This window comes from Larus michahellis, chromosome 9 (assembly GCF_964199755.1).
Source record: "Larus michahellis chromosome 9, bLarMic1.1, whole genome shotgun sequence".
NCBI lineage: Eukaryota > Metazoa > Chordata > Aves > Charadriiformes > Laridae > Larus > Larus michahellis.
The window spans coordinates 22,881,359-22,904,666 of record NC_133904.1 but is presented as its reverse complement, the minus strand read 5'-3'; the positions used below and the strand labels follow the sequence as shown (position 1 = coordinate 22,904,666).

Genomic DNA, 23,308 nt, shown 5'->3' with positions numbered 1-23,308 from the left:
CACACGCCTGCATGCATAGGATGCTTGTGAACATGTGTGCTCATGCACATGCATGCACATACATGCGTACGGGTACTTGTGAACACGTGTGTTCATGCACATGCTTGCACACGCATACGTATGGGTGCTTGCAAACATGTGCGCTCATGCACATACTTGCACACACATGCATATCGGCGCTCGCGAACACCTACACTCATGCACATGCCTGCACATGTATGCATACAAGTACCTGTAAACACGTGCACTCATGCACATGCTTGCACACGTGTGTATGTGGGCGCTTACAGACATGTGCACTCATGCACATGCTTGCACATGAATGCATACGAGTACTTGTGAACATGTGTGCTCATGCACACGCTTGCACACGCATGCATATGGGCGCTTACAGACATGTGCGCTTATGCGCATGCTTGCACATGTGTGTACAAGGGCGCTTGTAAACACGTGTGCTCATGCACATGCTTGCATGTGCATGCATAGGGGCACTTACAAATCCGTGCTCTCATGCGCATGCTTGCACACATACGCATACGAGCACTTGTAAACATGTGCACTCATGCACATGCTTGCACATGTGTGTATTTGGGCGCTTGTGAACACAAGTGCTCATGCACATGCTCACACACGCATGCATATGGGCGCTTACAAAACCATGCGCTCATGCACATGTTTGCGCACGTGTGCGTATGCACACTTGTGAATGCCTGCACTTGTGCACATGCTTGCACAGGCATGCATAGCAACACTTGTGAACATGCGCACTCATGCACATGCTTGCACACACGTGTGCATGGGGCACTTGCAAACACGTATATGCGTGTGCTTGCGCACATGTGCGCACCTGCACACACACACAAATGCACCTGCACACACGTGCTCACATGCCATTGCACAGGCTTGCGCCACAGGTGCGAAGCTGCGTGTGCCTGTGCACGCCCTGGCATGTGCTCGCACACACACGCGCACTCCTGCACGCGCGTGGCAGCTCGCCAGGAAAGCCGGGCACCCCCAGCCCAGCTGCTGCTCTGGGAGTAATTAATTAACGACCGTGCCAGGTATTAAAGCCGCTCGCTGTAATTATTTCGGGGTGTGGGAGGGGCGCACCGGGGTCAGTCGAGGCGCGAAATGCCATAAAGTGCCCGAATTGCCCCTGTTGAGCCTTTTCCTCGTGGATTTAAACCCGGTCAAAGGGTGGGGCCGAGCGGGGTGTTAACTCTGGAACCTACTGACGGCCGCAGGGGTAGAGGTGGGCGGCTGCCCGGGCGTGGGGGTGGGGTGCTGGGGGGTGACACGGGGTGACGTGGGGTGACGTGGGGCGGGGGCGGGCGGGCGATGGGGATGAATGGGCGCGGGGCCAGCCCGGCAGGGGGCACTAGTGGGCGGAGCCTCCTCCAGCCTCCCCCTCCTGATTGGCCGTCGCTCACTCATTATGCTAATACCTTGCGGCTGACGTCACCCGCGCGCGGGCGGGGAAGGTGGGGGGGGGCGGTGTGTGTGTATGTGTGTGTGTGTGTGTGTGTGCCGCGAGCCGCCTAGAGGCCCCCGGGCCGAGCCGAGAGGTTCCGAGCGGTTCCGATCGGTTCCGAACGGTCCCGAGCGGTCCCGAGCGGCGCCGAGCGGGGCGGGGCGGGGCGGGGCGGGGCGGCGGGCGCCTCCCGCAGCGGCGGCGGCGGCGGCGGCGGCGGCGGCGGAGCGGGCCATGGCCGCGGCGGGCAGCGGCGTGGCGGCGGCGGCGGCGGCGGCGGAGGCGGGGGCGGCGTTCAGCACCGCGAACAGCGGCCGGGTGAACGGGCTGAGCCGCCCGCCCGGCGCCATCGCCATGAAGGACCACGACGCCATCAAGCTCTTCGTGGGGCAGATCCCGCGCAACCTGGAGGAGAGCGACCTCAAGCCGCTCTTCGAGGAGTTCGGCCGCATCTACGAGCTCACCGTCCTCAAGGATCGCTTCACCGGCATGCACAAAGGTACGGGGGGCGGGGGGCTCCGCGCCTGCCGGACGGCGTGGCCAGGCGGGGCGACCCGAGGTGGGACAGCCCCAGGGTGGGAGAGCATGAGGTGGGACATTCTGAGGTGGGGGGGCACCCTGAGGTGCGACAGCCCCAGGTGGGACAGCCTGAGGTGGGGCTACCCCTCCGGTGGGACACCCTGAGGTGGGACGGCCTGAGGTGGGGGATACCTTGAGATGGGACACCTGGGTATGGGGCACCGCTGAGGTGGGACACCCCGAGGTGGGGGTGCCCCTCAGGTGGGACAGCCTGAGGTGAGACGGCCTGTGGTGGGGCACCCAGGTATGGGGCACCTCTGAGGTGGGAAACACTGAGGTGGGAAACCCTGAAGTCAGAGTACCCCTCAGGTGGGACAGCCTGAGATGGGCACCCATGGTCTGGAAGTACCCCAGGTATGGGGCACCCCTGAGGTGAGGCACCCTGAGGTGAGGTACCCCGAGGCAGGGGTACCCCTCAGGTGGGACACCCTGAGGTGGGCATCCATGGTCTGGAAGTACTCCCTGAGGTGGAGCACCCTGGTATGTGGCACCTCTGAGGAGGGAGCACCCCTGAGGTGAAGGAACTCCTGAGATGGGGCACGCAGGTATGGGACACCTCTGAGGTGAGGTACCCCTGATCTGGAGGTCCCCATGAGGTTGAGGGATCCCTGAGGTGGGGATACCCCTGAGGTGAAGGTACCCCTGAGCTGGGGGCACCCTTGAGGTGGGGCACCCTGAGACTGAGGAACCCCTGAGTATGGGGTACTCTTGAGGAGGAGCTACTCCAGTATCAGGCACCTCAGTATGGGACACCCCAATATGGGGCACCCCTGAGGTGAAGGTGGCCCTGAGGTGGAGGCACCCCAGTATGGGTCACCCTGGTATGGGTCACACTGGCTTGGGGCACCTCTGATGTGGGGGCACCCTGATATGGGACATCCTGGCATGGAGCACCCCTGAAGTGGGGTACACTTGAGGTGGGCTACACCTAAGGTGGGGTACCCCTAAGATTGGGGTACCCCTGAGGCGGAGGCACCAGTCGAAGGTGGACATACCCCTGGGATGGAGACACCCACCTGGGGTTGGGAGCTGCCGTCCGACTTGGGAGCATCCCAGCAGTGTTTCGGGCACCCGCTTGAGCTGGGGGCACCTGTCTGGCATCAGGGCACCCACATGAGTTTTGGGCACCCCTGGAGTTGAGGCACCCCTGGAATGGAGGCACTCACCTGGAATATGGGCACCCACCGCCGATGGGGGCACCCAGCTGCCTGTGCCATGTCCTGGGCCTCTGTGACCCGGCAGGACCGGGCTCGCTGCCAGCCTGGCTGGCAGCCCGGCATGGGGCGCAGAGCACCCGGCACCCCGAGCGGCGGCGCCCCGAGGGGCTCCAAGCGTACACCGCCGAGGTCTTTACGGAACCCCCCACCCGTGAGCTGGGGGTCCGTGGCACCGGAGCGGGGTCAGGGCACCCCGGGTGTCACTCAGACAGGATCTCATGTTCCTCCGCACACTGTCGCTGAGCCCCGTGCCATGGGGCCACTGGGACTTTGTGGGAAGCCGAAACTTGGTGCAGATGCTGCCGCATTGGTGCCCTTTGGCCGTGGGGCAGCTGCGCGGACTCCATCGTTCTCGGCACTGCCACCTCCAAAATGTCTCCGTGTGCCTCCGAAGTTGCTTGCATCCCCGAAAAATGGGATTCACACCTTGCCAGGCCCCCTTGGAGCTTCCTCCAGCCTGGGCTTCAACTGCTGTGGCCCAGACACGTGATTTAATTGCAGACGCTCCTGTAATTCGGACAACATCCTTCCTCCCGGCGAGCCTCCAGAGCGGGATTGCTCCTGCTCCAGCCCTCCAAACTTCTCCCGAACACCCTGGCACTGTCCACATCGTCGCCTTCAGGGGGAAAGAGTGAAAAAAATAGGGGGGGATAAAAGAGCAGAGAGGAGGAAGCCGGCTTGATTGCGGATGGTAAACACTGGAAATGGCAGCGGGGCTGAGGCGAGCCGCAGGGCTGACCCCCCCCTTTCCGCCCGCAGTGGGGCTGGTGTTTGGCTGGGGGGGGATCTCTCCTTGCTCCCTGCAAGGGCAGATGTCCCCAACACCCGGGGGTGGGCGAGGGACCCCATCCCTCGGCATCCCCCCGCCCCGCTGCCGTGCTCCCTCTCCTCCCAGGCACGCTGATTGTACTTATTAAGAGTTATTAATACTTAATCAGCTGGCAGATTTAATTGTGCCAATATTAAAAATGCATCAATGTCAATTTTATTCATTAAATATTTACTTTGTTGAAGGGAAACTGTTTTGCTGCTGTTTTAATATCACTTTCAGACGCTTTTGGATGTGACCCCAGCAAATCAGGGGGGAGCCCTCGGGGAGGGGGTGGCGCAGCAGGAGCACCGGGGACCCGGGATGCTCCGGTGAGAATGGGAGAGATGGAGGGGAGAGAATCTGGACCCCGTCTCCGGGACTCGCTCGTCGCCGCCAGCTCCGGGAGAGCGAGCGAGCGGCTCGGCAGCGTGAGTCAGCGTGGGAAAACCTCGCCCCAGGCGTATTCCCGATTCCCGAAGCGCCGTGATGTCGGATGAGCCAGAGCGCCTTCGCCACACGAGCCTCATCCCAGGGAGGATGCTCGGGGCTGGGAGAAGCGGTGGCAGCAAGCTGGGATGCGTGGCCTCGACGCCTGGAGATCCGCTTCCCGGGGGGGCTTCGCCTGCGGCTTTCCCCGGAGCTCGGGGCCGGAGCGCTGCTGCCCGCACGCTGCCAGACTCGCTGCCCGCTCTTGCCTTGCTCCCTCCTTCATCCCGTTGCTTCGTCTCTTTTGTACTGAGATCTCCCAGCTGGTTTTGGGGCTGAGCTGTGGCCCCGCGGGTGTCGGTGCCCCCCTGGGTGTTGTGATGACGGCTGCCAAGGTGCTGGGGTGCTGGATGTCAGAATGCCAGGGTGCCAGGATGCCAGAGTGCTGGGTGCCAGGGTGCCAGATATCAGAGTGCCAGGATACCAGGGTGCTGGATGCCAGCGTGTCATGGTGCTGGATGCCAGGATGTCAAGGTCCCAGGATGCTGGATATCAGAGTGACAGGATACCAGGGTGCTGGGTGCCAGGGCACCAGGATGCCAGGGTTCCACTGTGCTGGATGTCAGAGTGCTGGGTGACAGTGTGCTGGATGCCAGGGTGCCAGGATACCAGGGTGCTGGGTGCCAGGGTACCAGGGTGCTGGATGCCAACGTATCAGGGTGCTGGATATCAGGGTTCCAGGGTGCTGGGTGCCAAAGTGCCAGGATGCTGGGTGCCAGGGTGTCAGGGTCCCAGGATGCTGGATATCAGAGTGCCAGGGTACCAGGGTGCTGGGTGCCAGGGCACCAGGATACCAGGATGACACTGTGCTGGATGTCAGAGTGCTGGGTGACAGTGTGCTGGATGCCAGGGTGCTGGATGTCAGAGAGCCAGGGTGCTGGGCTGCTGGGTGCCATGGTGCCAATGTGCTGGATATCAGGGTCCCAGGGTACCAGCGTGCCAGTGTGCTGGATGCCATGATACCAGGGTGCTGGATGCCAGGGTGCCAGGGTAGGTGCCAGGGTACCAGGTTGCCATGATGCCAGTGTGCTGGATGTCAGAGTGCCAGAGTATCAGGGTGCCCCGGTGCCAGGATACTGGATGTCAGAATGCCAGGGTGCCAGGGTACCAGGGTGCCAGTGTGCTGGATGCCATGGTACCAGAGTGCTGGATGCCAGGGTGCCAGGATACCAGGTTGCCATGGTGCCGGTGTGCTGGATGTCAGAGTGCCAGAGTATCAGGGTTCCAGTGTGCTGGATGCCACAGTACCAGGGTGCTGTATGTCAGGATGCCAGGGTGCCAGTGTGCTGGATGTCAGAGTGCCAGGGTACCAGGGTGCCAGTGTGCTGGATGGCATGGTACCAGGGTGCTGGATGCCAGGATGCTGGATGTCAGGGTGCCAGGATGCCAGGGTGCCAGTGTGCTGGATGTCAGGGTGACAAGGTGATGGATGCCAGGATGCTGGATGGCAGGATATCAGCATACCACGATGCCGGGCTGCTGGGTGCCAGGGTGCTGGGTGTCAGAGTGCCAGGATGCTGTATACCAGAGTGCCAGGATGCCAGCATGCCAGGGTGCCGGGCTGCTGGGTGCCAGGGTACCAGGGTGCCGGATGTCAGGGTACCAGGGTGCCGAGATGCCCCAACTCTGTATCAGCCGAACCACCTGCTCCCTGCGTGCCTGGGGCTTTGTGGTGGTGCCGGGCCGGACACTGACCCCATCTCCCCGTCTCCGCAGGCTGTGCCTTCCTCACCTACTGCGCCCGCGACTCGGCCCTGAAGGCGCAGAGCGCTCTGCACGAGCAGAAGACGCTGCCGGGGGTAAGTGACACCAGGGGGTCAGGGTGACCTGGGGCGGGGGACGGTGACACCTGCCCGGGGCGTGGGAGCAGGAGCTGCTCCAGCAGCCGCAAACCGAGGCATTGATTTTCCTGCCGCCCGCGTGCTGTTGTGCTTTCTGTGGGCTCCGACCTCCCGAGCTTAACAAAGTGAAAATAAATATTTAATTATTCGCCTAAATAAAAATCAATAGGGCCGCTGGTTGGCTGGGGAAAGCGCCGGGGCCCAGGAATATCAATCCCTGCCTCGGGTGAGCGGAGTTGATGGAGGGCGACGAGGTTTGCGGGGACGTGGCTTCCTGAGCTGCGCTCTAGCCCGGGGTGCTGTCCATCAGTAGGCTTAAGAGTTAACAGCCCACTTCGGCAGCCTTGAAGAGGTGCGGGGTCAGGCCCTGCCTGTGTCCCCTTCTCATCTCGCGCGCCCACGTGTGTACGCGTGCGTGTGCGAGGTGTATGGCTGCTGTGGCTGCTCACTTCTCACCCTGCGCCCCCCCCAGGGGGTGAGCACAGACACGGGTGTGCGGGGACGTGCCCCTGCGTGGGGACACGTCTGTGTGCATCCCTCTGTGCGTGTGTGCACCCGCCGGGGCGCACAGCTGCAGCTGGGTGGGCGCCTGTGTGCACACCCTGGGCACATCCCCGGTAGCTGCGCGCACCCCTCTCCGCCTGTGCTCACACCCTCTGTGCTTGTGCGTGGCCCCTATAGCTGTGCTCACACCCCTGACCCTGTGCTCACCCCTATAGCTGCGCTCACCCCCTATAGATGTGCTCACCCCCTATAGACGTGCTGACCCTTGTAGTTGTGCTCACATCTCTGTCCCTGTGCTCACACACCCTATAGCTGTGCGCACACCCCCTATAGCTCTGCACACCCCTATAGCTGTTCACCCCTATAGCTGTACAGCAGCACTATAGCTGCTCACCCCTATAGCTGTACACACCCCTATAGCTGTGCTCACCCCTATAGCTGTACAGCACTATAGCTGTGCACACCCCTGTAGCTGCAAACGCCCTATAGCTGTGCTCACCCCTATAGCTACTCACCCCTATAGCTGTGCTCACACCCCTATAGCTGCACATCCCTATAGCTGTGCACACCCCCGTAGCTGTGCTCACACCCCTATAGCTGTTCACAGCCCCTATAGCTGTGCTGACACCCCTATAGCTGCTCACTCCTATAGCTGCACACCCCTATAGCTGTTCACAGCCCCTATAGCTGTGCTCACACCCCTATAGCAGCTCACCCCTATAGCTGTGCTCACCCCTATAGCTGTGCACACCCCTATAGCTGTGCCCACACCCCTATAGCTGTGCTCACCCCTATAGCTGTGCACACCCCTATAGCTGTGCCCACACCCCTATAGCTGCTCACCCCTATAGCTGTTCAGAGGCCCTATAGCTCTGCTCACATCCCTATAGCTGCTCACCCCTATAGCTGCACACCCCTATAGCTGTTCACAACCCCTATAGCTGCTCACCCTTATAGCTGCACACTCCTATAGCTGCACACCCCTATAGATGTACACCGCTACAGCTACACACCACTATAGCTGTGCTCACACCCCTATAGCTGCTCGCCCCTGTAGCTGCTCGCCCCTGTAGCTGCACACCGCTACAGCTACACATCCCTACAGCTGCTCCCCCGCCCCGCGCCCCCGTGTCCCCCGCCCAGGCCCCGCCCCTGTCGCGGCGCGCGGGAGGGGGCGTGTCCCGCCGTGGCCCCGCCTCCCCCCGCTCGGCCCGGCCCGGCCCGGCCCGGCTCGGAGGGGCTGCGGCCGCCACGCCCCCGGACACGCCCCCCCGCGCGCCGCTGCGCGAGCCCGGCCGAGCGGAGCCGAACCGGGCCGAGCGGGGCCGAGCCGAGCCGAGCCGAGCCGGGCCGGGCCGGGCCATGCAGCTGCCGCAGGTGCCGGCGCCCGGGCCGCGGCCGCCCGTGCTGTGGGTGCCCGCCGGGTCTAAGATCCTCTGCATCGAGGTAGGGCCCCGCCTTTGTCTGCCGCCGGCACGGCACGGCACGGCACGGCACGGCACGGCACGGCAGCCTCGGCGTGCGCCGGGGCATCCGCACCCGCGGGGCGGGGGGGCTGCGCCCGGGGGGGTGCTGGTGTGCGGGGGTGGGGGCGGGGGGGGTGTGTATCTGCCGCCGGGGATGCGGGGGGTGCTGGTGTGGCGATGGGGAGGGGTGTACCTGCTCCCAGGGATGGGGTTGTGAGTGTGGGTGTTGGTGGGGGGGTGTATCTGCACCCAGGGATGCTGTGTTGGTGTTGGTGGAGGGGGGGTGTATCTGCTCCCAGGGATGGGGGGTGTCGGTGAGGAGCGTGTATTTGCACATGGACACGGGGGGGTGAATGCATGTGTTGGTGAGGGGGGGTGTATCTGCTCTCCCAGGGATAGGGGGGTGTTGTTGTGACGGTGGGGGGGTTGTACCTGCACCCAGGGATGCTGTTTGTGAGTGTCGGTGTGGGTGAGGGGGGTGTACCTGCTCCCAGGGATGAGGGGTGTTGGTGAGGGGGTTGTATTTGCACGTAGGGATGGGGGGTGTGAATGCCTGTGCTGGTGAGGGGGGTGCATCTGCTCTCCCAGGGATGGGGGGGGTGTTGGTGAGGGGGGGTGCATCTGCTCCCAGGGATGCTGTGTGTAAGTGTGGGTGTTGGTGAGGGGGGTGTAGCTGCACCCAGGAATGGTGTGTGTTTGTGGGGGTGTTGGTGAGGGAGGTGTATCTGCTCTCCCAGGGATGGGAGGGTGTTGGTGAGGGGGGTGCATCTGCACCTAGGGGTGCTGAGTGTGAGCGTGGGTGTTGGTGTTGTTGGTGGTGGGGTGTATCTGCTGCCAGGGATGCTGTGTGTGAGTGGGGGGTGTTGGTGAGGAGGGTGTGTCTGCGCCTGGCGATGGGGTGCATGTGTTGGCAGGGCGGTTGTTGGCGGTGGGGGTGTATTTACACGCAGGGATGGGGGTTGTGAGTGTGTGGGTGTTGGTGAGGAGGGTGTATCTGCATCCAGGGATGGGGAAGGGTGTTGGTGGGGAGGGTGTATCTGCACGCAGGGATGCTGTGTGTGAGTGGGGTTGTTGGTGAGGGGGGTGTAGCTGCACCCAGGAATGGAGCGTGTGTGTGGGTGTTGGTGGGGGGGGTGTATTTGCGGGCAGGGATGGAGTGCGTGCATGACCGTGTTGGTGAAGAGGGTGTATCTGCACGCTGGGATGGGTTTCTGTGTTGGCTGGAAGGTGTATTTTTCCACCCTGGATCTGTGTGTGGGTGTTGTGTGTGTGTGTGTTTGCAGGTGCGCAAAGGGATGTGCTCGGGGGGGTGTTGCACCCACAGATGGTGCAGGGGTGTGTGTGTGTGTTGGCGGGGGTATGGTTTTGCCCCTGGGGTGTGCACAAGTGTGTGTTGGTGGGGAGGGTGTATTTGCACTCCTGGATGCTCTCTGTGTGTGTCTCTGTGTGCTAAAGGGTGTGCTTGCAGCCAGTGACTGTGCGCACAGTGGTGGGGTGTGGGTGTACGCGGGCCTGGGGGGTGGTAGCAGCGGGTGGGAGCACCCAGGGGTGGTGGTGGGGGTGTGTGTGTGTGTTCACGTGTGTGTGCACGCGCGCGCACTGGGTGTGAGCCAGGAAGCGGAGAGTGCGTGTGTGTGCCTACGGGTGTTGCGTGGGTACCGAGTGTGGGGGCTGTCCGGGTGTGCGCAGGGTTGGGGTGTGTGTGGGTGGTGGTGGGGATGGGGTGTAGGTGCTGCTGGGGGGAGCCGTGGCCGTGCAGGGGTGGTGACCAGCACGGGGTGTCCCTCTGTCCACAGAGGACCACTGGGGGTCCCACTGCAGGGAAACTGAGGCAAGGGGCATTATGCCCCATATCACGGTGATGCCGGCTGTGCACTGGTGTGTGTGTGCCCGTGGTTGTGCGGGACCCACAGCTGTGGGGAGGGTGTTGTGTGGGCGTGTGGCAGTGGGCAGGCGGGTGCTCACAAGGACTCTGGAATCGGGGTGTGTGGGTGTAGGGGTGTTGTGTGTGGGTGTACACAGGGCTGGGGGAGGTGTGCGGCTGCACGTGGGTGTGCAGCCGTGCTAGGACGGATGCATGGTTGTGCGTGGGTGCACGTGTGCGGCGGTGTAGGTGTACGGTTGTGCAGGGGGGGTGCTGAGGCGGGTGTGCGGCTGTGGGTGGTGCGTGAGTGTGCACGGAGGATGCTGTGTGTGGCTCCGTGGTTGTGCATAGGGGTGTGCGGGAGCGGGAGTGCGGCTGTAGGGGATGCGTGGCTGTATGTGGGGGTGTGCTAGGGTGGTTGTGTGCCTGTGTGACTGTCCCCAGGCTGGCTGTGTCCCTTTGCTGTGAGTTCACCCCCAGGGCTCTGGCAGGGTGTTGCTGTGACGGGTGGCTGCCCGTGCCCAAACGCCTGTCGCCCTGCACCAGGTGTTGGCTGCCTGGGGACCCTCGGGGTGACGTGGGCAGCAGGCTCCCGCAGGCGCTTGCTGCTCCGGCATCAACCGGCGCCTCCGTGTTGGCTTTTGGATGTGTGGTGGCCTGCTGGATTCTCTGGCTGTTGGGTGCCAGGAGGAGGAGGATGACACCGAGGAAGGAGCGAGGGCCAGAGGTGACCCTGTCCCATGGGGCAGGTCCCCCAGCAGTGATTCACCATGGGCTGGCTCTCCCCAGTGCCCAGACTGTTGGGGGGGCTCCGAATTTGTGTGGGAGATGTTGTCTGAGCGGTTGGGAGGTGGTTTGGCAACTAGTGGTGACCCCCTGGTAGCACACCGGTGTTTTGGCCATGGGGTGCTGTAGCTGGGACTCTGTGGGGCACCCATGGGTGACGGTGACTGTTGGGTGCTGGGACACCCCAGACAGGGTCTCCTGTGACCCTGGGTGCGTCAGTGTGTCCTTGGGGTGTGCGAGGATGGTGGGGAGAGGGCTGGGAGTTGGGGGATGGATGGGTGGATGTGTGGGGTGAGTAGAGAGATGGGCACTATGGGGGTGGAAAGGTGGGCGGTAGGGAGATGGGGGATGGATGGAGCGGTGCAAGGGTGCTACAGGCATGGATGGCTGTTGGGGGGTGGATGGGTGGGTGTTCGGGACATGGGTGGGTGCTATGGGATGGATGGGTGTTGGGTGGGTGGATCGATGGATCGGTGTTGGGGATATGGATGAGTTCTATGGGATGGATGGGTGATGAATTGATGGGTGAATCCTGGGGGGAGATGGGTGTACGGGTGGTCGTGTGGGTGTCAGGGATGGGTGAATGGATGGATGGGTGTTGGGGGGTGGACGGATGGGTGTCAGGAGGAGAGGGAGGTGGCTGAGTGCTTGGTTGGGTGTTGGGGGATGGATGGAGGGCTGTTGGGCAGGGGGAGGTGACCGTGTGGGCAGAGGAGCAAGGTGTGGGGCTGCTGTGGGGACAGACGGACAGGTGGGCACCGGACAACCGGACGCAGGGGTAGGTCTGGGTGGCCACACTGTCCGCCTGTGCCATGGGAGCCAGTGTGGGGGTCACCAAGCACCCTGGGGTGGGCATGGGGCGATGCCAGGGGTGCCAAAACCCCTTTTTGGGGGTGTCCACAGACCGGGGCGGTTTCTCCCCGGCGCAGTGCAGCAGCCCTGGGGTAGGTTAGCTGGTCCCCGAGGCCTGACATTTATAAACATCAGCCGCTCCCGGGGAATCAATACAGTTTAATAACCGGCGAGCGGAGACGGGAGACACATCAAAATGACACTCTGCGGCTCCGTAAATGTTATTCTAAATCATACTCGCCGGGTTTATTACATTAAGCATACAGCAGCGGGCACGGGAAATTTATTCCATCAAAGGCCGTCGCGCTGGTAAATGGGACTGGCCAAGGGGGTGGAGGGGGGCGCCCCCCCCCCCCCACATGGGGTTCCTTTCCCCTGGAAATGGCAGGGGTACGGGGGACAAGGGGGATGTTGATCCCACGGGTCTCTGTGCTGTCACGGCCTCTGGGGTTTGGGATGAGCCGGATCCACCCTGGGATGGGGTGGATGTTTGGGGGGCCGGTGATGCAATGGGTGACACAAGGGCAACCCCACGTCCCTTAGTGCCACCCTGCGGCTCCTGGGGGGCTCAGTCCCCTCCCTAGAGCATCCCCAGCTCTGCGCTGACATTTCTCCCCGCGTTTCCCTGGAGACGAGGCGGTTGCTGTGGAAACCTCCCTCTTCTTCTTCCTTAGCCATCCTCTTCCTCACCCTGGGGCGAGGAACGGGGGGGGGGGGTGGGGGGTGTGGAACGGGCGCTGCCCCCACCCAGCCCCTAAATTTGGGGACAACCCTCCCCCCCAGGGGGACCCCAGGGTGGGGGTAGGCACCGGCGTGGGCGCGACAGCGGCAGGGGTGTGTGCGGCTGTCCCCGTGCTGTCTCCGTCCGCGTGCCTGTGCGCACACACCGCCCCGTCATGCGTGACATCCCGCCGTTGCCGTGGCGACCCCATCGAGCACATGGCTCGGGCTCTGCAGCATCGCGGGGGAAGCACGCTTGTTGCCATGGAAACAGCCGTAATTGTAGCATTTTTCGGCTAAAAGAAGCTGTGGGGGAAAAGGAGGGGGGAGAGAGGAGAAATGGCTCCGTGGGGCAGTGGGCCAGGGATGTGTGCACTGGCCCGGAGTCTCCTGCTGCACACACGTGTCACCCTTGCAGGTACCCACGGTGGCGACGCACCAGAGGGGGCCAAAATGGGGTGAGAACGGGGAAAAGGAGAGCGGTGGCGGTGCTGCCGGAGGGGCCGGGGCCGGCTGGGTGCTGCCGCCGCCTCTGCAGTCCTTTGCAGTCGAGGAAAGCGGGCAGGCGGCCAAGGCTGGCACCGGTGGCCCAACGGGCGCCTGCAGCACCGGGTACCCGTCCCCGGGGCCGGAGCATCGCCCTGTGCCCGCAGCATCCCCGCTTCAGCGTGGCCACGAGGCCCGGCTCTGTTCTTGCAGGTCCCTCCCCTGCACCAGGCTGGGGCCAAACCCTGCTCTTCCCCGTGGAAGGGGTTCGGGGCGGGGGCACGGCACCGCCACTGACCGCCTGTTCCCGCTTGTGTCTTGCAGATGAACCGCCCCATCCAAGTGAAGCCGGCCGACAGCGAGGGCCGAGGAGGTAGGTCCCCCCTTCCCTGGCTGCCCCGCGGGAACGGGGGCTCAGGACCCCCCGGGGGGTGACAGGGGACGTGGTGGCATCACCGGGGCTGCCACGGGGAGGTTTGTTTGCAAAGAAACCCACAGAAGGAGCTGCCTTTGCTGGTGGCATCCGAACCGGAGCACAGAGCCAAGGTGATCTGGACTCTCCCTGGCCAGGGGGAGCGTCCCGATGTCATGCCAGGAACATCCTGATGTCATACCATGTCCATCCTGACGTCATACGTGACCATCCTGACGTCATATGGTGACCATCCTGACGTCATGCTGGGCAGAGCACCAGCCAGCTGCTCTCCGATAGCCCCTTCGTCTATCAAACAACCTAATTACCCTAATTACCCGCCCAGTGCTGCCTGTGGGGACCCCAGCAGGGTGAGGGCGCAGGAGTCGGCCACACATGGCCCGAGCCCCTCTCAAACAGAAACCACTGACACCCCCTCCCCCCCCACCAAATTCTCTGTGGATGTTTCCAGGCTGAGTCGATAATTTGGGCAAAATTGCAGGAATCGGATCAAAACCCCTCGATGCTTCCTGGGGCCGCAAGCAAGCACTGGGCACGCAGGGACAGTGGGATGCTCACGTGGGGCCGGGGTGGGGGGACGTCCCCCTGTTCAAAACACGTCATTAGATGCGATGCGAGCTGGTCCCGGCACGTCCCAGAGGGACCCGGCAAATAAATTACCCACTTACGGAGCGTAATTGGTGAAGGATTAAAAATCGATGGGCAAGCTGGGGCGCCCGGCCCTGGCCCCCTCGCCCAGGAGGTGATGCTCGGCCGCTCCCCCCGGCCGCCTTCACCGGGAGATGGTTTATGTTTAACTAGACAACACACGAGCCCTATTCGCTTAACTAATTTTCCCGGTACCTTAACGGACAGAGCATTAATCGTCTCCTGCCATTATTTATTTATTTCCCCGGCAACGCTCTTGACAGGGTACCTTATTTTCTTTGTCAAATGCCATTAGCGCGCGGCGGGAGCGCGCGGCCGCGCAAGACAGATGCTGGTAATAATCATGAAATTCTCATTATTTACTCTCCCTTCTCTCGTGTTTGGGTTATTTATGTCCCCTGGGCATGGCCGGAGGCTGCGGGTTATTCTGCGAGTCGATCATACGCAGGCGATCGCCGCTGTCTTGCGGGCTTGTGGGCTCTCTTTGTTTCCCAGCTGCATCCCGCATCGGTGCCAGGGGAGCCGGCTCCTCCATCCCTGGGAAAAGCCCCAGCTCTGGTCCCTGAAGCGGGAGCCAGCTCTCCCGCCTTCACCCATAGGCAATTTCCCTGCAGGAGAGATTTTCCCCATCCGAGTGTTTTGTAGGATGGAAGTGATAAACCCCGTGCCTTTGCCGATGGATCGGCATCGCTCCCTCCCCAGGCTCTGGCGTCACCTGGCTGTGTCCCCTGCGCGCACCATTTGCAAACCAGGGATGCGGGGATGGGATGGTGAGTGGCATCCCCCTCTCTGATGGGCTTGCTTTTGTTTTTAGAAGACAGGAAGCTCTTTGTGGGCATGCTGGGGAAGCAGCAGAGCGAGGATGATGTCAGGCGCCTCTTCGAACCCTTCGGACAGATCGAGGAGTGCACCATCCTCCGAGGGCCCGATGGGGCCAGCAAAGGTGGGCTTTGGGGAGTCGCATGAGCACCCCGCCGGGACCCACAGAGGGTGGGAGCCACCGGATGAGCTCCTGCGGCGGCTGAATCTGACCCCTCCCTCGTCCCCTCTCTGCCCTTAGGTTGTGCCTTTGTGAAATACGGCAGCCACGCCGAGGCGCAGGCTGCCATCAACAGCCTGCACGGCAGCCAAACCATGCCGGTAAGTGCCGGGCTCTCGCCCTGCCCTGTCCGGCCCCATGCTGCCTGCATAATCCAATCACCGGCTAATTTGATCCTCTCACTTAATTGGATCAAAATCCCACAGACCCGGCAATTTGTTGGCCGGATCGCCGTGGGGTTCATCCCTGCCTGGGTGCTGAGCCCCCAGGGGTGGGCGCGCGGGGCTAATTCCCACCGCACCGGAGAAAGGGGCTGTTTAATTAATGCCGAAGGTCATAATGGTGAACGAGGAGTGTGGGGGGGAAAGGAAACAGAGGTCAGGGAGACGCCGCCAGGGAGAAAAGCCGGCTATAATTAAACCTCGCATCGATCGCTGGCTGCTGCTGCCAAGCCGGGCAGTATCTCCGGGGCTGAGGATGCTGCAGCCGCTGCGAGCCAGCGGGTCCCTCCCCGCAGCGAGGAGATGTTTTGGGGGCACGGCCGGGACCCCACCATCGTCCCCGTCTTCCCCCTGCCCCAGGGCGCCTCGTCCAGCCTGGTGGTGAAGTTTGCAGACACGGATAAGGAGAGGACCCTGCGGCGGATGCATCAGATGGCGGGGCAGCTGGGCATCTTCAACCCCATGACCATCCAGTTTGGCGCCTACGGGGCCTATACGCAAGCGGTAGGAGCTGGCGCCAACCGGGACCTGGGGGTTTTTGGGGAGCCCTGTGGTTGGCGGGGGGCTGGTTTTGCCTGTGAAAGCCTGTGTGGGACTGTGCCGATGCCGGTGGGTGTGGACGCCCATCGCGGTTGGCGTATCCCCATTTTGGGGCACAACAGAGAGGGTTTCGCTCCCCTCGGGTGACGGTGGCATAGCTGTAGGCCACAGCAGTCCCTTTTTTAGCATCACCTAGACCTCCTCCTGTCCCCGGGTCTGGCAGTGCAGTGGCATTTATCCCTTTGAGCCCCTGTGCGTGGGTGCAAAAGGGGGGGATGCTAATTTATCCTCCCCTCTCCCCCCTTTCTCTCTGCCTCTCGCTCGCTTTCCCCTTTTCCCCCCTTTCTTTCCTTAAGATCATGCAGCAGCAGGCAGCCCTGATGGCGGCCGCGCAGGGGACCTGCCTGAACCCCATGGCTGCCATCGCCGCTGCCCAGATGCAGCAAATGGCCGCCTTCAACGTCAGCGGGCTGGTGGCTGCTCCCCTCACCCCCTCTTCAGGTACGACCCCCCCCGCCTCCCCCCTCCATTTGCCCCCCCCATCCTGCTTGACATCCTCGGGGCGGGGGGGAGCTGCCAGCGCTGACGCCTCCCTCCTGCAGGTACGAGCACCCCCCCCGGTATCAGCACGGCACCCGTGCCCAGCATCGCCACCCCGATTGGGGTGAACGGCTTCAGCCCGCTGCCGCCGCAGACCAACGGGCAACCCGCCTCCGAGACCATCTACACCAACGGCATCCACCCCTACCCAGGTAACCCTCCCTCCTCGCAGCCTGACTGGGGTGGGGGGGCTCCTCCACGTCCCCCCCGTGCTGGGGACACGTGCTCGGCTCACACGGCGGGCTCCGGGGGTGCTTCCCATGCCGGGAACACACCGCGATGAACCGCATCACGATGGCATCCTGGGCTGCATCAAAAGAACCGTGGCCAGCAGATCCAGAGAGGGGATTCTCCCCCTCTACTCTGCCCTGGTGAGACCGCACCTGGAGTGCTGTGTCCAGCTCTGGAGCCCTCAGCACACGGACATGGACTTATTGGAGCGGGGCCAGAGGAGGCCATGAAGATGATCCGAGGGCTGGAGCCCCTCTGCTGTGAGGACAGGCTGAGAGAGTTGAGGTTGTTCAGCCTGGAGAAGAGAATGCTCCAGGGAGACCTTAGAGCCCCTTCCAGTACCTGAAGGGGGCCTACAGGAAAGCTGGGGAGGGGCTGTTTGCAAGGGCACGTAGCGATAGGACGAGGGGCAATGGTTTAAACTAGAGCAGGGCAGGTTTAGATGAGACATTAGGGAGAAGTTCTTTCCGATGAGGGTGGTGAGACACTGGCCCAGGTTGCCCAGAGAGGTGGTGGAGGCCCCATCCCTGGAGACGTTCAAGGCCAGGCTGGATGAGGCTCTGAGCAACCTGATGTAGTTGAAGCTGTCCCTGCTGACTGCAGGGGGGTGGGACTAGATGGCCTTTAGAGGTCCCTTCCCACCCAACATATTCTGTGATTCTATGATCCCCACCGAAATCCCTCCTCCCGTGGCATGGCCTTCTTTGTGAGCGTGACGATGCCCTGGGCTCTTACAATAGGGTGGGGAGCGGCTCCGCTCGGCTGAGAGCCCGCTCCCATGGGAGCTGCTCATCCCTGGGTTTCTCTTGCTTATTCTCTCTTCCTTCTCTCTTCTCTTCTCTCCCCAGCTCAAAGCCCCACGGTGGCAGATCCCCTCCAGCAAGCCTACGCAGGCATGCAGCACTATGCAGGTCTCAGACTTCGCTTCGCTCTTCTCCCCTCATTCCTCCTTATTTTTTTTGGGGGGGGCGGGGGCGGAGCGGGGTGTGAACGTCACCTTGGGGTTGAACCGCAGGACTGGGGGCAGCATGCTTAGGTGCGGATTAGCGTGGTGAGCGTGGGGTGCCCTACCCTGGCAGGAGCTCCGGGGTGATGCTGGTGCTGAGCACTATCCCCTCGTCCCCACCAGCACAGATGCACTCCCGGCATGGCTCTCCAGGCAAATTCTGGATGGAAGAAAGTGAGTTTTAACGCCCACTGGGCTGAGAGAACTCCATGGGGGAGAGCTGGTGGCAGTACCCAGGAGAGGGGACAAGGTTTGGGCGGTGATGGCGAGACGGCTCCATGCTGGGTCCCGCCGACATGCCAGACCGCTGGTAGAGAAGGCCGAGAAGACACCAGAACACCAAAAATCCCTGGATGTCCGTCGCATGGGTGGGCAGATGGAACGCAGAGAGAAGGGAGTCAAAGCATCCTATGGAAGTACATCGAGCCTGGCAGTCATTTAATTAGGAGCACTAATGGAGATTTTCAACAGAAAATCAAGTTTTGGACTCCAAATTATTGGGTGTTTTCAACCAAAAATGCCAGCTTTCCTCAATCTTGAGGCCATATTACTGCTGCCACCAGCGTCCCTCCTGGGTGAGCCATTCCTGCATCCCAGGGGGTGCCAGGAGATCGGGGCCGTGCTGGCAGGGATGGGAAGGGCAGAGCCCCTGGCCCCGGGGCCGGAGAGGCACCTCCACCAAGAGTAGCAGTGGGGGACATCCCCGTCCCCATCCCTTCCCAGGGCTGTGGGGGGAGCCGCATGGGTGCCGGGGTCTCAGCTCCACGTTTCTTTCTTCCAGCAGCGTATCCCACCGCCTACGCGCCCATCAGCCAAGCCTTTCCTCAGCAAGCGCCCATCATCCCGCAGCAGCAGCGAGAAGGTGAGGCGTTGTGGGGGGGCACCCCACCGCGGGGCTGGTGGCTCCTCGCTCCCCCCACCCCGGGGTGACCCCCCGCCTCGCGGCTGACGTGTGGCTGTCCTTTGTGTGTCACCCAGGTCCCGAAGGCTGTAACCTGTTTATTTATCACCTGCCCCAGGAGTTCGGGGATGCGGAGCTCACGCAGATGTTCTTGCCTTTCGGCAATGTCATCTCTGCCAAAGTCTTTGTGGACCGTGCCACCAACCAGAGCAAGTGCTTTGGTGAGTTCCGGTGTGTGGCTCTCCCCGATGACACAGCTCGGAAGTCCAGCTCTCCCAGGCGTCCCAGCTCGGGGGTTTGGCTCTCCCAGGCGTCCCAGCTCGGGGGTTTGGCTCTCCCAGGCGTCCCAGCCCAGGGGTTTGGCTCTCCCCAGTGTTGCCAGCTCGGTGTTCCGTCTCTCCCCAATGTCCCCACCTCAAGGGTCCAGCTCTCCCTGATGTCCCAGTTCAGGGGTCCAGCTCTCCCTGACACCCCAGGTCAGGGGTCTGGCTGGGCCAGCTCTGATGGGTGACCAAAGCCACATGGTGGCTGGAACCACACGGCTCTCTGTCCCAGGGCCAAAGGGCAGTTTTTTGTCCCACACTGTACCAGAACAGAAGGACGTACCCTGCTGGTGTCCCCTCTTACACTGTCCCCCATGTCCTCAGCCCAGCGCACCTGACCATGCGCCTGCCAGGGAGGGCTGGTCACCGCTTGCCACTTCCATGTCTGCTCACATGGCCACCATTGCCACCAGCACGCTCTGGCCTGCAGACCTGTCACCACAGTGTCCCTGTAGCCTGTGTCACCTTGGTGGCCCCACAAATCCTGTCACCCTGGTGTCCTCAGACACCATCACCCTGGTATCGCCACAGACCTGCAGACCTTGGTGTCCCTACAGATCCCATCACCTTGGTGTCCCCATAGACCCTGTCACCCCAGTGTCTCTGGAGACCCCATCACCTTGGTGTCTTTGGAGGCCCCATCACCCAGGTGTTCCGTGAGCCCACAGACCCCATCACCTTGGTGTCCCTACAGTCCCCATCACTTTGATAGACCCTTTCACCCCAATGACCCCACAAATCCCATCACCTCAGTGTCCCTGCAGACCACTCCAGTGTCCCTGTGGACCTTCGTATGCTGGTGTCCCCACAGACCCTGTCACCTCGATGTCCCCGCAGACCTTGGTGTCCCCAAAGTTGGCATCAGCCCATCACCAGGGCTGCGCCATTACCCCACAATCCCCCTCTCCCAGCCCCCCAACCTGGGGCTCCTCCTGAGGCTGCTGGCAGGAGCATCCCATGGGATTTCCACGCCTCGGTGAAGTAAAGTGGCAACCTGTGATGTTTACGGTGACAAACTCCTCTGTCGCCTTGTCCCCAAGGTTTCGTCAGTTTTGACAATCCAACGAGCGCTCAGGCAGCCATTCAGGCCATGAACGGCTTCCAGATCGGCATGAAGAGGCTAAAAGTCCAGCTAAAGCGGCCAAAAGATGCCAACAGACCCTACTGACCCCTGCTCACCCTGGCCCTGCGGAGAGGTATGGGGAGGTTGGGGGGAGCCTGGCCCTGCTGCACCCGCTGCGATGGCCCAGGGGACCTGGCGGTGGGGCTCAGCTCACCTAAAGCATCGCAGGTGCCGCAGTTTCTCCAAAAATGTCCTCGAGTGTGTGCGGGGGGGTCTCTGCAGCCAAGACCATCTGTGTGTGTGTGTTTCAAACTGGGATTTGGGTCCTTCTCCCCGTCCCTCTCTCCATCCTTCCCTCCATCCCTGTCTCTGCCCATCCTTCCCTCCTTCCCTCTCCCCGTCCCTCTCTCCATCCTTTCCTCCCTCTCCCCATCCCTCTATCCATCCTTCCCTCCATCCTTCCCTCCGTCCCTCTCTCTGTTCTTCCCTCTCTCCGTCCCTCTCCCCATCCTTCACCCCGTCCCTCTCCCCATCCTTCCCTCCATCCCTCTCTTCGTCCCTCTCTCCATCCCTCTCTTCGTCCCTCTCTCCATCCCTCTCTCCATCCTTCCCTCCACCCCTTTCCCCGTCCCTCTCTTTGTCCCTCTTCCCGTCCTTCCCTCCATCCCTCTCCCTGTCCTTCCCTCCGTCCTTCCCTCCGTCCCTCTCCCCGTCCCTCTCCCCATCCTTCCCTCTGCCCCTTCCCTCCATCCCTCTCCCCGTCCTTCTTCCCGTCCTTCCCTCTGCCCCTTCCCTCCATCCCTCTCCCCGTCCCTCTTCCCGTCCTTCCCTCCATCCTTCCCTCGCTCCCTCACCCCATCCCTCTCTCTGTCCTTCCCTCACTCCCTTCTCCCTGCCCCTCTTTCCATCCCTCTCTCCATCCTTTCCTCCATCCTTCTCTCCCCGTCCCTCTCCCCTCTCCCCATCCCTCCTTCCCTCCCTGCATCCCGCGGGACACAGGCTAATGGCCCCTGTGGTGTTTTGCAGGTGGGGCGTCCCGTGGTGTCTGACGACTTTCCCCTTCCCCAAGTGCAGTATCCAAACCCGTAACTCTCTTTCTTTGCAACGCGTCCCGGAGGAGGAGGGAGGAGAGGAGGAGGTGACGGAGGAAACAGCGAAGAAGAGAGCCATTCTGGTCGTAGCTTTTCTTTTCGTTTTTGGTATTTTTCCCAAACCGGTCTTGTTTGTTACTTAACGGGAACGAGAAGAGAGAGGAAGACGAGGAAGGAGGAGAGCGATGCGGCGCTGGGGCTGAGATTTACCGCCGGCCATTTGCTGGGACTCACTGAATCCCTCGCCGGGAGGAAGGACGACAGTCCCGGGCAGCCGGGATACAATCTACCTTTGTTGTTGTTTTTTATTTTAAAGCACTCATTTGCTGCTACCGATTTCCCAGGAGAACCGAGGAAAAGAGGCTGCAAACGGATTCTTATAAACCAAAGCCGGTGGGACGGGACCAGCCTCGGGCGCTTCACCTGGACGATGCTTGTTTGGAGAAAGGAAAACGGCAAGATTTTCTTTTTTCCCCACGTCGGGGATAAAAAAAAAAAAAGGATCAAAGGATGTTGGACTTATAGAAGATATATATAAATAAGTATATATATATATATATCCCATGGAGCAGGGCAGCGGGGCACGCGCTTCCCCCTGCTCGTCACTGGCACAGGGACATAGGATTACTTGTTTCAGAGTCATATCATTCCTTAGAGTTTAGGGACCAAAGGACTATTGCTTTTTTTAAATATATCTATAAATAAATTAATTTAAAAAAAAAAAAACAAAAAAAAAAAAACAAAAAACACGAAACAAAACACACACGAAAAAGAAAACAACAAACAAAAACGGGAAAGAAGATGAAACAAACAAACAAAACAAAACAAAAAACCAAACAAATTAAGAAGGTTGAGGAAAAACCTCGGGTGTTAAGAGCTGCGAGTATTTCCTAGAGGGCTCGTTTTGGGGGGCCGATTTGTGGGGCTCAAGGGCTCGGTTTTGGGGGGGGGGGCAGTTCACGGCTGGGGATAAGGGGGATGCAAAGGGGGGGAGTGTTTTTTGAGGGGGGGCGCTGTGGTAGCTCCCCCAGCCCCCCAGCCGCGATGGGAGCCAGCGCCAGGGGAGTCAGGGTGGTGGAAAGCCCCCTCGGTCGCCACCGGGCGAGGGCGAAGCGAATGCGGTTCTTTGCATTTTTGCTGGGTTTTTTGGGGATTATTATAATTTTTTTTTTTTCCAGCCAAAAAAAAAGAAAAAAAAAATTTAAAAAAAAAAAAGAAAAAAAAGAAAAATGTGAGGTTTCGGCAGAAATGAAGCGAAGTGAAATAAACTTATTTTGTCAAAATCGTCACCTTGGTTGGTTCTTTGGAGCAATCGCTGCCGCCTTCCCCCACCCAAATCCCGCCGAGAAGATGCCGCCGGGGACCCCTTTTGGCCCAGCTCGACTCCGGCCGGGCTGAAGCATCCACCCGGAATTTGGTGAAGCTGGGAGAGGAGCCTGGGCCTCTCTTTTTATTTGCCTTCCCTCCCCCCCCAGGAGTTGCCGTTTTCCCAAGGAATTCACCCCGGCCGCGGAGGGGAGCGGGGCAGGAGCCGGCCCCGGCGCTTTCCCCATTCTTTCCCAGCGACGGGGGATGTTGGGGTGATCCCTGGGTGGCTGCACCCGCAGGCGAGCTGCCACGGTCAGCGTGGGAAAGCGGCTTGATTTATTTTCTATTTAAGGGGTGGGGAAAAAAACACACAAACCCCACAAATTTAAGGAAAAGAACCCAAAAAATGGGGTGGGTGGCAGGGCGGGTGGCATGGGGTGTCCCCCTGCCTGGGTTTGGGTGGCTTTTGGGGACATCAAACAGCTGGTGGAGAGATGTCACAGGTCCCTCCATTCCCCCCCCGAAGGCAGGGCACACCGCAGAGGGGAGGCTGAGGGTGCACCCACAGGTGTGACAAGCCCGTCGGGTCTCAGCTGGCAACTGCACCTAAACCCGGATATTTTTTTAAGTCGATTCTTAACTTTCTTTACAAATCCTGGTTGAAAACAACGCCCGCACCTCCAGCGGGGCGGCGAAAGGCTGGTTTTGGGGTATTTATTTTGATTATTTTCAGTCCCACGAACCCTTCAACCGCTGGCAAAGGGACCCCTGTGTCTCCGCAGGACTGGCCGATGTCCTCGGGCGGCTTCGGGGTGGTGCCA

At 61.3% G+C, this 23,308-nt stretch overlaps 1 protein-coding gene across 8 annotated transcripts; it reads left to right on the top strand.

Annotated features, from left to right (window-relative positions):
* The first annotated feature begins 1,672 nt into the window (after window positions 1-1,672).
* CELF6 (CUGBP Elav-like family member 6) lies at window positions 1,673-22,468 on the top strand. Of its 8 annotated transcripts, none has more exons than XM_074600594.1 (13): window positions 1,673-1,970; window positions 6,281-6,363; window positions 13,408-13,456; window positions 14,982-15,107; window positions 15,225-15,304; window positions 15,785-15,928; window positions 16,321-16,465; window positions 16,567-16,716; window positions 17,644-17,706; window positions 18,583-18,663; window positions 18,780-18,923; window positions 20,066-20,221; window positions 21,115-22,468. In XM_074600594.1, the coding sequence occupies exons 1-12, from the start codon at window positions 1,706-1,708 to the stop codon at window positions 20,191-20,193; spliced, it is 1,458 nt and encodes a 485-aa protein (XP_074456695.1). In that variant the 5' UTR covers window positions 1,673-1,705; the 3' UTR covers window positions 20,194-20,221; window positions 21,115-22,468. The 8 variants fall into 8 exon arrangements, with proteins under 8 accessions (XP_074456695.1, XP_074456696.1, XP_074456694.1 ...); XM_074600595.1 differs by having other exon boundaries at window positions 14,979-15,107; window positions 18,586-18,663; XM_074600593.1 differs by having other exon boundaries at window positions 14,979-15,107.
* Window positions 22,469-23,308: the final 840 nt, after the last annotated feature.